The sequence below is a fragment of the Callionymus lyra genome, chromosome 7, assembly GCF_982586985.1.
Source record: "Callionymus lyra chromosome 7, fCalLyr1.hap1.1, whole genome shotgun sequence".
Taxonomy (NCBI): domain Eukaryota; kingdom Metazoa; phylum Chordata; class Actinopteri; order Syngnathiformes; family Callionymidae; genus Callionymus; species Callionymus lyra.
In genome coordinates, this window is record NC_141824.1 from 4789353 (window position 1) to 4805551 (window position 16199).

The 16199-nt window shown below is 37.6% G+C and overlaps 1 protein-coding gene across 2 annotated transcripts; it reads left to right on the top strand.

The window, feature by feature from the left end:
• The first annotated feature begins 597 nt into the window (after positions 1–597).
• On the top strand, positions 598–12976 carry dhx40 (DEAH (Asp-Glu-Ala-His) box polypeptide 40). 2 transcript variants are annotated; one of them, XM_087795231.1, is made up of 17 exons: positions 598–915; positions 3178–3323; positions 3394–3513; positions 5272–5508; positions 5574–5640; positions 6417–6548; positions 6625–6724; positions 7543–7629; positions 7691–7873; positions 8340–8420; positions 8485–8642; positions 10797–10911; positions 10980–11088; positions 11189–11283; positions 12354–12423; positions 12492–12720; positions 12780–12976. In XM_087795231.1, the coding sequence occupies exons 1-17, from the start codon at positions 744–746 to the stop codon at positions 12899–12901; spliced, it is 2223 nt and encodes a 740-aa protein (XP_087651357.1). In that variant the 5' UTR covers positions 598–743; the 3' UTR covers positions 12902–12976. The 2 variants fall into 2 exon arrangements, with proteins under 2 accessions (XP_087651357.1, XP_087651358.1); XM_087795232.1 differs by having other exon boundaries at positions 12783–12976.
• The last annotated feature ends 3223 nt before the right edge of the window (positions 12977–16199 follow it).

A 16199-nucleotide genomic window follows, 5' to 3' on the forward strand; every position in this document is an offset into this window, starting at 1 on the left:
GGCGTTGTTTATTAAATAATATTGAATGAAATACAATTAAATTAAATGTTATTGATAAAAAATACTACAAAATGAAACGAGATAAATAAAACACAATAAACTAAAATTATATTAATAAAATACAATAAATGCGATGGATAAAATACAATTAGTTGAATGAAACAAAATCAAATAATATGAGATTAATAAAATACAATAAAGAAAAATTATGTGAATAAAATATGATTAAAATAATAAAATAAAATTCATTCTACAGGACTTAAATTAATAGATTTGTGCCTAGAACTTCACTTTAATATTGTAACAGTGAGTAAATGTTGGCCTTAAAATGCCACTAGGCGTGGTTTGTTAAATAATTTAAATTTATATAATAAATATTTACCTTCGTAAAGATAATTATTATTTACCTTTATTGGCCGTTTTTGCTGTGGTTATGAAATATTACTTTTATAATATATAAGAAATGATTATTTACTTCCGTTCAACGTGGGACAATGTCGCCCTCTGCCGGTGTATGATTGGCCACTGATGTCACGTCACGTGTCAATAACCCACCAATAGAAAACACGTCTGAGCAGAGTTTGCGGAAGTCGTTTCTCGCTGCGTCGTACATGAAACGTGAGGATGTTAAAAAAGACAACAATGTTGTTTAAGCAGAATTAAAACCGTAAAGTGAAACCTGTCGAGATCTCGGCTTCGTGAATGACTTAATGTCCGTATTTAGATTGTTTTAACTGCGTAATATGTCGAAGTCTTCGAAGAGTAAAAGCTCCAGAGGAGAGTACCAAGAGCTGCCCATCGACGTCCACCAGGACAGTCTGGTCCAGGCGGTCAAAGACAACACTTTCCTGCTGGTCAGCGGAGAGACTGGCAGTGGGAAAACCACCCAGCTGCCCCAGTACCTGCACCGAGCAGGTAACACATGTGTTCTACGTTCTTTGAAAGATATTCCTACGTAAATGATAGTTAACAAGTGTACACATATTAAAGACAATTAGTTCTATAAGTCCTTGAATGTTTATCTAAATTGAAACTAAAAACCTGTCTAGTGAACTATACCATCAATAAAAAATAAATAAAAAGTGAAGGAAAACATCTTCTTCATGTTGTATTTAATACATGTCTCTAGTTCAACACTGCAGACACTGTTTGAACTGAGAAAAATGTATACACTTAGTAAAATGTTGTCACAACATGATCAGGAGTTTATAATCCATGCGTTTGTGTAGTTTAGAGTAGACTATTGTAACAGTTTGTTTTCATGTCTAAACAAGAAGGATGTGTCTCGCCTGCAGTTCATACAAAACTCTGCAGCCAGAATTCTGAGCCGCTCTAGTAGAAGAACTCACATTTCTCCTTCAAACGCTTCACTGGCTGCCAGTTTCTTTCAGGATAAATTTTAAAAATGTCTGGTTTAATGGTTTTTACTTTCAGAGATATTGGATCTTGGATCTGAAATGTATATTTTTATTTCACTACAGCAAAGTAACGCTGAAACTAAAACGAGGAAAAAAAAGATTGTTATTATGAATTATATGTTTTACTTTCAGAGTTGAAGGGATAGTTTTTCTTGTGTCGTAATGAAACATGTTCATGAATATCTTTTATGTGTTTATATTTTTAAGTGTTTTAAATATCGAACACTAATTCATACTGAGGGATCAATAAAGTTTTACCTTACCTTACCTTACCTTATACTGTTTTTTTCCTTTTTTTACAATAGAGTTATCGCATCAAGACTTTACTTATTTTATTCAAAACAGTATTGAAAGAAAGAAAATTAAGAATAAAATGTAAAATGTCTCTTTATGTTCTTCTTCTTATTTTATTTTTTATTTATTATTTTTTATTGTTTATGTAAAATTGCTGGCTATTGGAAAAAGACAATCAATAAAGTTTTACCTTACCTTACCTTAATTGAAAATAAAATGTAATTATAACAGAGTAAGAGGGAATTTCATAATGAACACCATATACCATAATAATATTATGAGTCACTGAGCTGGAGTCCATGAAAGTTGAAGTGATAACATTCTTATAGTTGATTCAATACATCATTATCATTCAAAACCCGGTATCTCTTATTATGTAAGTAAGTAAGTAATATTTGAAGAGTGCTTTTCTGGACCAGGGTCACAAAGCGGTTAAACAATCAAAACAATACTCAATAAAATATATACTTAAAAGATAAAGACAACATAAGACAAACACAGGAGTCTCGGAAAATCAAGGAAAATCGCAAATAAAAGTGTCTTGAGATGTTTCTTGAAGGAGTCAGTAGATCATCAAACACAGATGTTTCTTGAAGGAGTCAGTAGATCATCAAACACAGAGATGGTTCTTGAAGGAGTCAGTAGATCATCAAACACAGATGTTTCTGGAAGGAGTCAGTAGATCATCAAACACAGATGTTTCTTGAAGGAGTCAGTAGATCATCAAACACTGATGTTTCTTCAAGGAGTCAGTAGATCATCAAACACAGATGTTTCTTGAAGGAGTCAGTAGATCATCAAACACAGAGATGTTTCTTGAAGGAGTCAGTAGATCATCAAACACAGAGATGGTTCCAAAGCTTAGGAGCAACAGTCTGGAAGGATTTCTCTCCTCTGGTCCGGAAGTTCAGGAACCATCAGTAGATTCTGATCCACAGACCTCAGAGCCCGAGCTGGGGTGTAAGTCTGGATCAGATCACTGATGGAAGGTCTGACCATGAATAGATCTGAAAGTAAGAACCAGAATTTTAAAATGATCCTGAAAGAAACTGGCAGCCAGTGAAGAGTTTGAAGGAGAAATGTGAGTTCTTCTACTAGAGCGGCTCAGAAATCTGGCTGCAGAGTTTTGTATGAACTGCAGGCGAGACACATCCTTCTTGTATTATTATTATTGTTATATGTAACATACATATTAATGTATGTTATAAAAATGATAATCTGTTTATTCCCTTCAAATATTGTAAGATTTAACATGAATGACAAATGGAAAAAAATATAAATTAAATATATATTTTTTAAAAGACAGATTTTCAACATTTCAGCTCATATTAATTTGTAAATCCACACATTGAATTATACTTTTAAGAAATGTTTACCTTCAAGGAGGGATGATTTTAGGTTTGGGTTTTCTACGACTACAGTTGTTTTTTAACATTTGTGTCCGTCTTTATTTTTTTTCCTTAAGGTTTTTGCAAAGATGGCAAAATTGGCATCACTCAGCCCCGCAGGGTTGCTGCCATCACAGTGGCCCAGCGGGTGGCGCAGGAAATGCACTTCACTCTGGGCAGAGAGGTCGGCTATCAAGTGCGCTTCGATGACTGCACCACTCAAGTGAGTCTCAGCCGCACATTCCTCTGCGTAGAAGACGAAAGAATTCAACTTGATGTGTCTTTTGTTGCAGGACACGGAAGTGAAATACATGACGGATGGATGTTTGCTCCGAGAAGTCCTGGCAGATCCACACCTTTCTCAGTACAGTGTCATCATTTTGGATGAAGTTCACGAGAGAAGTCTCAACACGGTAGGAATTAGTGCCGCACGATATTGGATATACGTGCGATATTCGATATTAATGCGATTATACTGTAGTAGAAGGTCCGGGGGAAACAATGCGATATTTCCCTGTCGTTTATTTCAGCGCTTCAGTGTCGACATGATGGTGGAAAAATATCACTTATAACACTCAGTCTCGCGGGACTTGCATCGGTTTCCTGCCAAACTGAGCGACATCAGAGAGGAGCCGCCGGCGCGTCGTGATATCACCAAATCAATAATAAATCCACCTCCTTGTACACGCACACATAACACTTTATAAATGACGCTAACAACTTAGCTCGTTAGCATACGGTGAAGACGCACACATAACACTTTATAAATGACGCTAACAACTTAGCTCGTTAGCATACGGTGAAGACGGACACATAACACTTTATAAATGACGCTAACAACTTAGCTCGTTAGCATACAGTGAAGACGCACACATAACACTTTATAAATGACGCTAACAACTTAGCTCGTTAGCATACGGTGAAGACGCACACATAACACTTTATAAATGACGCTGACAACTTAGCTCGTTAGCATACGGTGAAGACGCACAAATAACACTTTATAAATGACGCTAACAACTTAGTTCGTTAGCATACGGTGAAGACGCACACATAACACTTTATAAATGACGCTAACAACTTAGCTCGTTAGCATACGGTGAAGACGCACACATAACACTTTATAAATGACGCTAACAACTTAGCTCGTTAGCATACGGTGAAGACGCACACATAACACTTTATAAATGACGCTAACAACTTAGCTCGTTAGCATACGGTGAAGACGCACACATAACACTTTATAAATGACGCTAACAACTTAGCTCGTTAGCATACGGTGAAGACGCACACATAACACTTTATAAATGACGCTAACAACTTAGTTCGTTAGCATACGGTGAAGACGCACACATAACACTTTATAAATGACGCTAACAACTTAGCTCGTTAGCATACGGTGAAGACGGACAGGTTTGTTTGGAAGTTCACGATCTTATAAGAAAACAACTGAGACGAGATGAAAAGTTCTTACAATATGTTGCTTTAACAAAGGAGGTTGAAAGAGACGAGAATTCTTTGAATTTCTCGAAATCCTGTGTTGTTGTATGTAAAGTATTGTTTTGATTGTTTAAGCGCTTTGTGACCCTGGTCTCGAAAAGCGCTATATAAATAAATATTACTTACTTACTTACTTACTTACTTACTTACGAGTGACTGGATCACTAGTGTTTGACTAGATCATAAGTTAGTATTACTTCACTGGATATACTGAGCTAAGTCAGCGCTGTGGCGAGACGCATCGTCATAGTAACCGAGCCTAACAAGCTGCACAGTTCACAGACGGACGGAGACGTAAACAACAACGAGACATAGAAGTACAAATTGACAACTTTACAGAACGTGACACTGATTGATCGAAGTACGTATTTAAGAAATGCTTGACTTTACAATAAGAAAATGTCGATATGCATAACGCGATATAAATATATTTTCGATACATCGTGCAACCCTAGTAAGAATCATGTTTTACAAACATGTCAAGATCACTGTCCTCACTTGAATTAAAAAAAAAAATCTTCATCATTTTGACCAGAAAATGTGATGTTCTTATAATAATTAAACCAGGATTTTTTATGAAATACCTGAACAAGAGTATGTTTTATTTACTAATGCGTCCTCCCTCCTTCATGCGTGTCCACACGGCTAGAAAGTGTCTTTTATGCTCGCAGGACATCCTCCTCGGTCTGATGAAGAAAGTCTTCTGTGGTACCGGTAAAGCCACCAGAGGGCGCTCATCCCCCCTGAAGGTGGTGGTGATGTCGGCGACGTTGGAGAGCGAGAAGCTTTCGGCTTTTCTCGAGGACTGCCCCGTCTTCTCCATACCTGGGAGGACGTTTCCCGTCACGTGTACTTTCGGTTCGGCCGTGGGACCTAAAGACCTGGAGAGTACTGGATATTTGAAAGAGGTATACGCGGCATTATTAAGAAAGTATAAATGTGTTTTACCTTAAATACTGTTTCGTCTTTTTAGGTGGTGTCGGTCGCACTTGACGTGCACACCAGTGAGGCGGCAGGAGACATTCTTGTTTTTTTAACAGGTGAACCACAATAAGATGCTGCTGACCATTGTATATCTGTGATACTATTACTGTAGTAACAAGTATATATGTGTATTATTGTCCAGTACTTGATTCTGGTGTTGAGATAGTGTAGTAACAAGTATATATGTGTAGTATTGTCCAGTACATTTGTTTTCAAACCAAAATATGTCCAAACATCGGCTTTAAAAGCTTCTGGACTCGCTGTATCCTCTCATCCTCAGCCATCGGCAGGATCTCGCTGGAATTTATTGTTCGTCAAGCTGCGGAGGACGTAGTGACTTCTGCCATCTAGTGGCCTGGGGTTTAATTGCAACACAAAACAAACAAACGCGGTGAATATTTCCATGTAAATTTGAAAAAATCGAATTATTTTATTTTATACACACTTTATTGAAATATAAACCATAAAATAACTACGATAAAAATAAAGTAAGATCTGAAATCCACCGAAATCGATACTGTGCTGTTGTATAGAGGTACTATAGGTACTGTATAGAGTTACTATAGGTACTGTATAGAGGTACTACAGGTACTGTATATAGGTACTATAGGTACTGTATATAGGTACTATAGGTACTGTATAGAGGTACTATAGGTACTGTATAGAGGTAATATAGGTACTGTATAGAGTTACTATAGGTACTGTATAGAGGTACTATAGGTACTGTATAGAGGTACTATAGGTACTGTATAGAGGTACTATAGGTACTGTATAGAGGTACTATAGGTACTGTATAGAGGCTATAGTTAAGTGTATGCATATTTATGTACAGGTCAGTCAGAGATCGAGCGAGCGTGCGACCTGTTGTTCCAAAAGGCCGAAACGATCGACTATCGCTACGACGTCTACGATGACGCCGTGGAGGGTCTGCTGATCCTGCCCCTGTACGGATCCATGCCCACAGGTGAGCTCCTCCCACCACCAGCATCATCGACTCACCTGAGATGTGTCGTCACCTTCACTTCTGTGTGTTCGTACAGAGCAGCAGAGGCAGATCTTTCAGCCTCCACCTCCAGGGATCAGGAAATGTGTCGTCGCCACCAATATAGCAGCGACGTCTCTCACCATCAATGGAATAAAGTAAGAAGTCTATGGATCAGTGACATCGGAATATTTAATGTTTAAATGTTACTCCTGTGTTGTTCTCAGTGTTATCTTGACCTTTAAAGTATATACTTTATTGAGTATTGTTTTGATTGTTTAAGCGCTTTGTGACCCTGGTCTGGAAAATCGACATTTGAGCCAAACTTTTCATGTGACGAGATAGAAGCACAATCGAGGGGATCGGTACTCTGTTGGTACTCTGTTGGTACTGTCTGGTGGAAGTATGTATTATGTATTTATTGAATTCAAAAAAAAAAATTGAATTTAGAAAATCTAATTTTAAATTATTGGAATTAGAATATCAAACAATGTGTGTCAAATAAATAACGCGTTTGGAAAATATTCTTTTTGTTTAAATAAAAACGTTCAATAAAAACATTTAAATAATAAATAAAGATTTAATTGAGTTATTTTTTAAAAATTGAAAGAAATTTGAACAATTCAATAAAAGCTTAAAAACATTTTTTAATGTTAATTTGAAACGTTTAATAATCTGATGCTACTAATATATTCTTATACTTCATATTTGGTAAGTAAGTAAGTCATTTATATTTATTAGCGCTTTTCCAGACCAGGGTCACAAAGCGCTTAAACTATCAAAACAATACTCAATAAAGTATATACTTTAAAGGTCTTTTAAAAATATATTTAAAAATTATAAGTTATTTAAAATGTATATTTAGAGGTTTATTTGGTGCAACAGAGAAGCCAGGACGTTGTAGTTACACCGTTGTGTCACCAGGAGGAGCCAAAAAACAATATTTTCAATCTTGCGTTCTTCCGTTTTCAAACAGGTACATCATAGACAGCGGCTTTGTGAAGCAACTCAACCACAACTCCCGGGTGGGCATGGACATCCTGGAGGTGGTTCCTATTTCAAGGTCGGTATCGAAACGTTCACGAAAACGCTTCACGAGCGACGACCATCGTTTCTCTCTCCAGGAGCGAAGCTCAGCAGCGAGCCGGCCGAGCAGGACGGACCTGCGCCGGGAAGTGTTTCCGGATCTACAACCAGGAGTTCTGGGAGGAGTGCATGCCGGAGTACACCGTCCCGGAGATCCAGAGGACCAGCCTGACGTCGGTGGTTCTGACGCTCAAGTGCCTCGGCGTCCACGACGTCATCAGGTCCGAAGCTCCACGCGTTTTGTGTATTCATACTTTTGTAATTCATAATATTTTATTGAAAGGAATATCATCCTAAACAACATTGAATTGCTTCAGCCAGGACTTAAATTGAAAATATTCAAAATTCACTCAAGGGTTGAGATTATTTTCAGAGTAATCTGTTCTTTTTTGAAGTTTATTTTAAACTTCTGCAGAAAACAAGCTTAAAATATAGACTTGTTTTTATGAACAATTTCTCCTGAGGCTTCAATCCAAGGGGGACGTTACAGACGAGCAACATGGAGGTATTTGGATGATTTTTAAGTGTCTTTTTGGACGAAGATGAAGACAACTGAGCTCAAGTTTCTACATTAAAATGAACAAACATTTTTGTCTAGAACTCTAAAAAGGAAGGTTTTATCCTGGAAATAATCCTTTGTTGACACGGGTGAGTAGAACATTTCTTCAGCGTCAGTCTTGTCTTCAGGTTCCCGTACCTGGACTGCCCCGAGGAGAGGTTCATCCTGGAGGCGCTGAAGCAGCTCTACCAGTTCGACGCCATCGACCGGTGACGACTCAGGTGTGCGCGACCCTTTTGACCCGGATTTCTAACCCGAGTGCGTGGCGTGCAGGCGAGGTCGGGTGACGGGTCTCGGCGAGCTGATGGTGGAGTTCCCCCTGCAGCCGGGCCTCACCAGGACTCTGCTCAAGGCCGCGGCGCTGGGCTGTGAAGACCTGCTGCTGCCGGTCGCCGCCATGTTGTCCGTGGAGAACATCTTCATCCGACCAGGTGGGTTCAGAGACTGACTCCAGGAAAGACTCGAACATGACAAGAAGATTTCAAGGATGAATTTAATTTAATTTAATTTAATTTAATTTAATTTAATTTAATTTAATTTAATTTAATTTAATTTAATTTAATTTAATTTAAAATGTTGAAACTTTGATTTTATTTTTTGTTGCGTGGGTTTTCTCCGGGCACTCCGGTTTCCTCCCACAGTCCAAAAACATACAGAGGTTGATTGAGAACTTCGGGAAATTTTCCATAGATATGAGTGTGTGTGTGTGAATGGTTGTGTGTCTTTGTGTGTCCTGAGACATACTGGCGTCCTGTCCAGGGTGTCCCCCGCCTCTCGCCCTATGATACTGGGATAGACCTTTTAAGTATTTAACACAAGAATTTAAATATATTTTACAATGAAAGAATGTATACACGTATATCATAACTTAATTACAAAAATAAAAATATATATTTTTCAAAATTCAATACACTTTAATTCGATTTTAAATGTAATATAATAATGTTGGTATAAAAGTGAAACCAGATGATACCAAAAAAAGGAGATTGATCGAACTTTAAGCCAAAGTTATTTTGAAAAGTCATTTTTACATTAAATTCAAAAGGCTACAAATAAATGATTAGAGTAAGAATATCAAACTTGATGTTTACAAAAAAAAATTCAAATTGAACTAGGGCTGCACGATGTATCGAAAAAATATTGAGATTGCGATATTGGCACATGTGATATGCATATATCGAAAACATGTGATAATTTATCATTTTTTATTTTATAAATCAAGCATTTCTTAAATCCGCACTTCGACCAATCAGTGTCACGTTCTGTAAAGTTGTCAATTTGTACTTCTATGTCTCGTTGTTGTTTACGTCTCCGTCTGTCTGTGAACTGTGCGGTGCAGCTTGATAGGCTCGGTTGCTATGACGACAGGTCTTGGCTCAGTATATCCACGTAAGTAATACTAACTTGTGATCTAGTCAAACACTAGTGATCCAGTCACTCGTTTCTTTCAACCTCCTTTGTTAAAGCAACATATTGTAAGAACTTTTCATCTCGTCTCAGTTGTTTTCTTATAAGATCGTGAACTTCCAAACAAACCTGTCCGTCTTCACCGTATGCTAACGAGCTAAGTTGTTAGCGTCATTTATAAAGTGTTATGTGTGCGTCTTCACCGTATGCTAACGAGCTAAGTTGTTAGCGTCATTTATAAAGTGTTATGTGTGCGTCTTCACCGTATGCTAACGAGCTAAGTTGTTAGCATCATTTATAAAGTGTTATGTGTGCGTCTTCACTGTATGCTAACGAGCTAAGTTGTTAGCGTCATTTATAAAGTGTTATGTGTGCGTCTTCACCGTATACTAACGAGCTAAGTTGTTAGCATCATTTATAAAGTGTTATGTGTGCGTCTTCACCGTATGCTAACGAGCTAAGTTGTTAGCGTCATTTATAAAGTGTTATGTGTGCGTCTTCACCGTATGCTAACGAGCTAAGTTGTTAGCGTCATTTATAAAGTGTTATGGCTGCGTCTTCACCATATGCTAACGAGCTAAGTTGTTAGCGTCATTTATGAAGTGTTATGTGTGTGTCTTCACTGTATGCTAACGAGCTAAGTTGTTAGCATCATTTATAAAGTGTTATGTGTGCGTCTTCACCGTATGCTAACGAGCTAAGTTGTTAGCGTCATTTATAAAGTGTTATGTGTGCGTCTTCACCGTATGCTAACGAGCTAAGTTGTTAGCGTCATTTATAAAGTGTTACGTGTGCGTGTACAAGGAGGTGGATTTATTATTGATTTGGTGATATCATGACGCGCCGGCGGCTCCTCTCTGATGTCGCTCAGTTTGGCTGAAACCGATGCAAGTCCCGCGAGACACAAGAGATATTTTTCTACCATCATCTCGGCATCAAAGAGCAGAAATAAAAGAAAGGGAAATATCGCATTGTTTTCCTTCTTTAAACCCCCGGACCTACACTACAGTACTCATGGCTACACGGCCACATTTTTAGGTGAAGGAAAAAATATCGCATTAATATCGATATCGCACTTCAAGACACCAATATCGAATATCGCACATATTTCCAATATCGTCCACTGGCTGAGCTGGACCCCCCAGACCACCATGACTGTTAGCTTCTCCTCCCTGAAGGTCACCCTGACAGACAGAAGGAAGCCGACGAGATCCACCGAGAGTTGGCAGCCAAGAGCGGCGGCACCAACGACTTCACGACGCTCCTGTGTGTTTATCAACTGTGTCAATCAAGGTATTATTTTGAAATCAAAAATCAAAAATATAGACTTTAAATCGGTCACTTTTGCTTCTTCGTTCCAGTGAAAGACCTTCAGTTTGGTGCAGGGACCACTGGGTCCACTGGAGGGCGCTGAAGTCAGCCTTCAGCGTGGAGACTCAACTGCGGGAGATTCTCACGCGCTTACAGCAGGTTATAGATCTAAACTCTTTTTTTATTTCAATCTTTGACTTAATGCTACGTGATTTTTATTGTTTAAAATTAACTGAAATATTATTTTCGTTTCATCCAGAAGAAAGACTTTCCCGTGGAAACGTACGAGGGCAACAAAAGTGAACTGTTCCGACGGTGTTTGTGCGCAGGATACTTTACCAACGTTGCGAGAAGGTGAGTCGTGTTCACAAATAACTAATTTAAAAAATAAAATAAAAATAAAACGACAAATAAAAACACCATGTTTACGCCACTGTTGAAAATATTGCATCTTTCTTACTCTTCTTCAGCTCATATCAGTCAACATTGATTATTGTCTATTTATTTTTTTAACATTATGCAATTTTTGCAGAAAGAAAACTATAGACATTACAATTAACATTTAATTGACAATAAACAAACATAAAAGCAAGAACATTAGAACAATCTCCACTCAATAAAAGTACATTTTAACAGTAAAAAAAAAACATAGTAATAACTAATAATTTAAGGAAACTGTGCTTAGAAAGTGATGTGCAAGTTAAATTAAAAATAATTATAGTAATAATAATAAAATAAAACTGTGCTTAACAAGTGTAGAAAAGGAAACAGTTCACTATAACAACAAAACAAGTTAAATTAAAAATAATTATAGTAATAATAATATAAGAAAACCGTGCTCAACAAGTGTAGAAAAATAAAACAGTTCACTCTGAAAATTAAACAAGTTAAATACAATAAATATAATAACTATAATATAAGAAAACTGTGCTCCACATGTGTGGAAAAAATATAAAAGCCCATTGTTATATGTGAACGAGTAATTGCCCCAGTCTTACCAATGGACTGTATAGAATGTGAACACTAATAATGTTATTATAACTAATAATCTTGTCGGTTATTAGTCATAATAACATTATTGTGTTCCCAGCATTCACACAATAATGTTATTATAATTTACAATCCAGCATTCACACAATAATGTTATTATAACTAATAATCTTTTCAGTTATTAGTCATAATAACATTATTGTGTTCCCAGCATTCACACAATAATGTTATTATAATTTACAATCCAGCATTCACACAATAATGTTATTATAACTAATAATCTTTTCAGTTATTAGTCATAATAACATTATTGTGTTCCCAGCATTCACACAATAATGTTATTATAATTTACAATCCAGCATTCACACAATAATGTTATTATAACTAATAATCTCGTCAGTTATCAGTGCAGTAACTGAACTGTTCTCCCATAGATCCCTCGGGAAGGTGTTCTGCACGATGGACGGTCACGGCTCGATGGTCCACATTCATCCGTCTTCAGCGGTTTGTTTAAAATGATCGTTGAACGTCAAACTCTTGAATCTCTGATCCAATCGTCGACTCCGTCGCAGCTGCTGGAGCCGGACATCGACCTGAACTGGATCATCTTCCACGACGTGCTGGTGACGTCGCGCGTCTACGTCAGGACCGTGTGTCCGATCCGCTACGAGTGGGTGAAGGACCTGCTGCCCAAACTCCACGAGGTGGACGTGTACGAGCTGAGCAGCGTGGCCAGAGAAGAGGTGACCGAGGACGAGGTGACCAGGTGGGAGAGCAGGGAGGCGGCCAAGAGACCGGCAGGTTGGTTTTTGATCGTCGCTCAAACGTGTTTCTCGTCTCATGATGATGTGTTTCTTTAGAAGTTTCTACAGAAGAATTCCTGAAGAAGCTGGAGAAGAGGAACACGGAGAGCAGCGTGAACGACGCTCGTGCTCGTTATCTGCAACGAAAGCAGCAGAAACAGCAGAATAATACTCGATGACACAAGTTTTCCTCGCCGTGTCTTTACTGTCAACTTTTCTAGATGTTTTTAAACCATTAAAATTACGTTTTGTATTTTAAACCTGAGTTTTTATTATAGTTTAATACACTTACTCAAAGTTTTTCTACACGTGTGTCAAAACCTCGAAACCAAAGTGGATCAACTTTCATGTTGATATTCTGATGTTTAAATGTAATATAACAAAAATAGATAATACACAGACTTCCAGTAACTATGAGGATGAATAAATGTGATATTGTTAAAGACAGTTGATTATGAAATAATATAATGTTCGCATGAAGCTGTCAATCATGGATGATGACATCATCCTCTGAACAGTGTCATCGGTGAACAGATGGAGCACGACTGCTCCTCCCATGATGCAACACTAATAGACTCAGGGACTCATTCATTCCTACTGATATTAGATTGTTTAATTGTGAGTTTGAAAGAATTGAAAAGATGATGATATTCTATGTTAATCTTTGTATCCTTTGAATTTGTTATCTTTTCTTTGATCTGTTCTTTAACTTTAGACTTAGATTGTATCATCTTGAACTTTCTTTTTATCTATCCATCCATCCATCTATTTATTTATTTATCCAACCTATCCATCCACCCATCTATCTTATCCATCCATCCATCTGATCATCCATCTATCTTATCCATCATCCATCCATCTGATCATCCATCCATCTATCTTATCCATCCATCCATCTGATCATCCATCCATCTATCTTATCCATCCATCCATCTGATCATCCATCCATCCATCTATCTTATCCATCATCCATCCATCTGATCATCCATCTATCTTATCCATCCATCCATCATCCACCCATCCATCCATCTGATCATCCATCCACCCATCTATCTTATCCATCCATCCATCTGATCATCCATCCATCCATCTATCTTATCCATCATCCATCCATCTGATCATCCATCCATCCATCTATCTTATCCATCATCCATCCATCTGATCATCCATCCACCCATCTATCTTATCCATCCATCCATCTGATCATCCATCCATCTATCTTATCCATCCATCTATCTTATCCATCCATCCATCTGATCATCCATCCATCCATCCATCCATCTTATCCATCATCCATCCATCTGATCATCTATCTATCTTATCCATCCATCCATCATCCACCCATCCATCCATCTATCTTATCCATCCATCTAGATTATCACAGCAGCTCTCAAAACAATGATGAACCATACAAAGATATACAAAGACATACAAAGACATATTAAGACGTGCAGTACACATGTTGAAAATAAAAACAATAATATATACTGTAGTAATAATAAAACAATAGCTAAATGAGCACTATAATTAATCATAAATAAACAACTTTAGGTATGAGTACACAGGAGTTTTTTTTTTATTTATTTAAGTTTAATTTAATAACCTGACAGCAGGGGGCAGAGAGCGCGTGAGTTTAGGTTACAACACTTTAACAAGGAGTGCAAACGGAAGTGACGGATCTATTGTCCTGATCAACTATTTCAAGAGGTCGAAAGAAATGGTAAATCTTTTCTTTTGATCATCAAACGCAGAGATGGTTCCAAAGCTTAGGAGCAACAGTCTGGAAGGATTTCTCTCCTCTGGTCCGGAAGTTCAGGAACCATCAGTAGATTCTGATCCACAGACCTCAGAGCCCGAGCTGGGGTGTATGTCTGGATCAGATCACTGATGGAAGGTCTGACCATGAATAGATCTGAAAGTAAGAACCAGAATTTTAAAATGATCCTGAAAGAAACTGGCAGCCAGTGAAGAGTTTGAAGGAGAAATTCTTCTACTAGAGCAGCTCAGAATTCTGGCTGCAGAGTTTAGTATGAACTGCAGGCGAGACACATCCTTCTTCTGGCATTACAAAAAAATGACTTTCGACAAAAATGCTGACACTTTAAAATCAGCATAAACAGAAAATATTATCCTGATCAACAATTTTGTCGGAGGGAAATGGAAAAATATCTATACATATATATGTTTATATACATTTTGTTTCAGGATATACTCTTTAAGGTAAACTCCCGTGTTATCTGTCAATATATTTGTCTCAAAAATGTGTCCCTCATGGGTTAAGGTCTAATGATACAGTGTTTATGTCGTTTTCTGTGCCGTCATCATGGGATAAGCTGCAGAAGCAGCAAGTTTGAGAATTTTAACACATTTAAGGCTGTTGTCATGGATTTGACGTCAGACTCTATCGGCAAGTGTGAATGTTTTTAGTCAGTGATCTTTTATCTTTTTTCTTATATTGTACCAACGCACTTAAACTTAAACACACTTAACAAGAAGGATCTTCTCGCCTGCAGTTCATACAAAACTCTGCAGCCAGAATTCTGAGCCGCTCTAGTAGAAGAACTCACATTTCTCCTTCAAACTCTTCACTGGCTGCCAGTTTCTTTCAGGATCATTTTAAAATTCTGGTTCTTACTTTCAGATCTATTCATGGTCAGACCTTCCATCAGTGATCTGATCCAGACTTACACCCCAGCTCGGGCTCTGAGGTCTGTGGATCAGAATCTACTGATGGTTCCTGAACTTCAGGACCAGAGGAGAGAAATCCTTCCAGACTGTTGCTCCTAAGCTTTGGAACCATCTCTGTGTTTGATGATCTACTGACTCCTTCAAGAAACATCTGTGTTTGATGATCTACTGACTCCTTCAAGAAACATCTGTGTTTGATGATCTACTGACTCCTTCAAGAAACATCTGTGTTTGATGATCTACTGACTCCTTCAAGAAACATCTGTGTTTGATGATCTACTGACTCCTTCAAGAAACATCTGTGTTTGATGATCTACTGACTCCTTCAAGAAACATCTGTGTTTGATGATCTACTGACTCCTTCAAGAACCATCTGTGTTTGATGATCTACTGACTCCTTGAAGAAACATCTGTGTTTGATGATCTACTGACTCCTTCAAGAAACATCTGTGTTTGATGATCTACTGACTCCTTCAAGAAACATCTGTGTTTGATGATCTACTGACTCCTTCAAGAAACATCTGTGTTTGATGATCTACTGACTCCTTCAAGAAACATCTCAACACACTTTTATTTGTTCAGGCTTTTCCTTGATTTTCTAGAACTCCTGTGTTGTTCTCAGTATTATCTTGACCTTTAAAGTATATCATTTATTGAATATTGTTTTGATTGTTTAAGCGCTTCGTGACCCTGGTCTGGTAAAGCACTATATAAATACAAATGACTTACTTACTTACTTACTTAATACTGTATGAAATTGTTCTTTATGTGTAACTGTGTTTTCATGTC

Coding starts and splice junctions, on each gene's coding strand:
- dhx40 (XM_087795231.1), top strand. CDS start 744: ATGTCGAAGTCTTCGAAGAGTAAAAGCTCCAGAGGAGAGTACCAAGAG. Junction 5,509..5,573: donor GTACTGGATATTTGAAAGAG/GTATACGCGGCA, acceptor TCGTCTTTTTAG/GTGGTGTCGGTCGCACTTGA. Junction 6,549..6,624: donor GTACGGATCCATGCCCACAG/GTGAGCTCCTCC, acceptor GTGTTCGTACAG/AGCAGCAGAGGCAGATCTTT.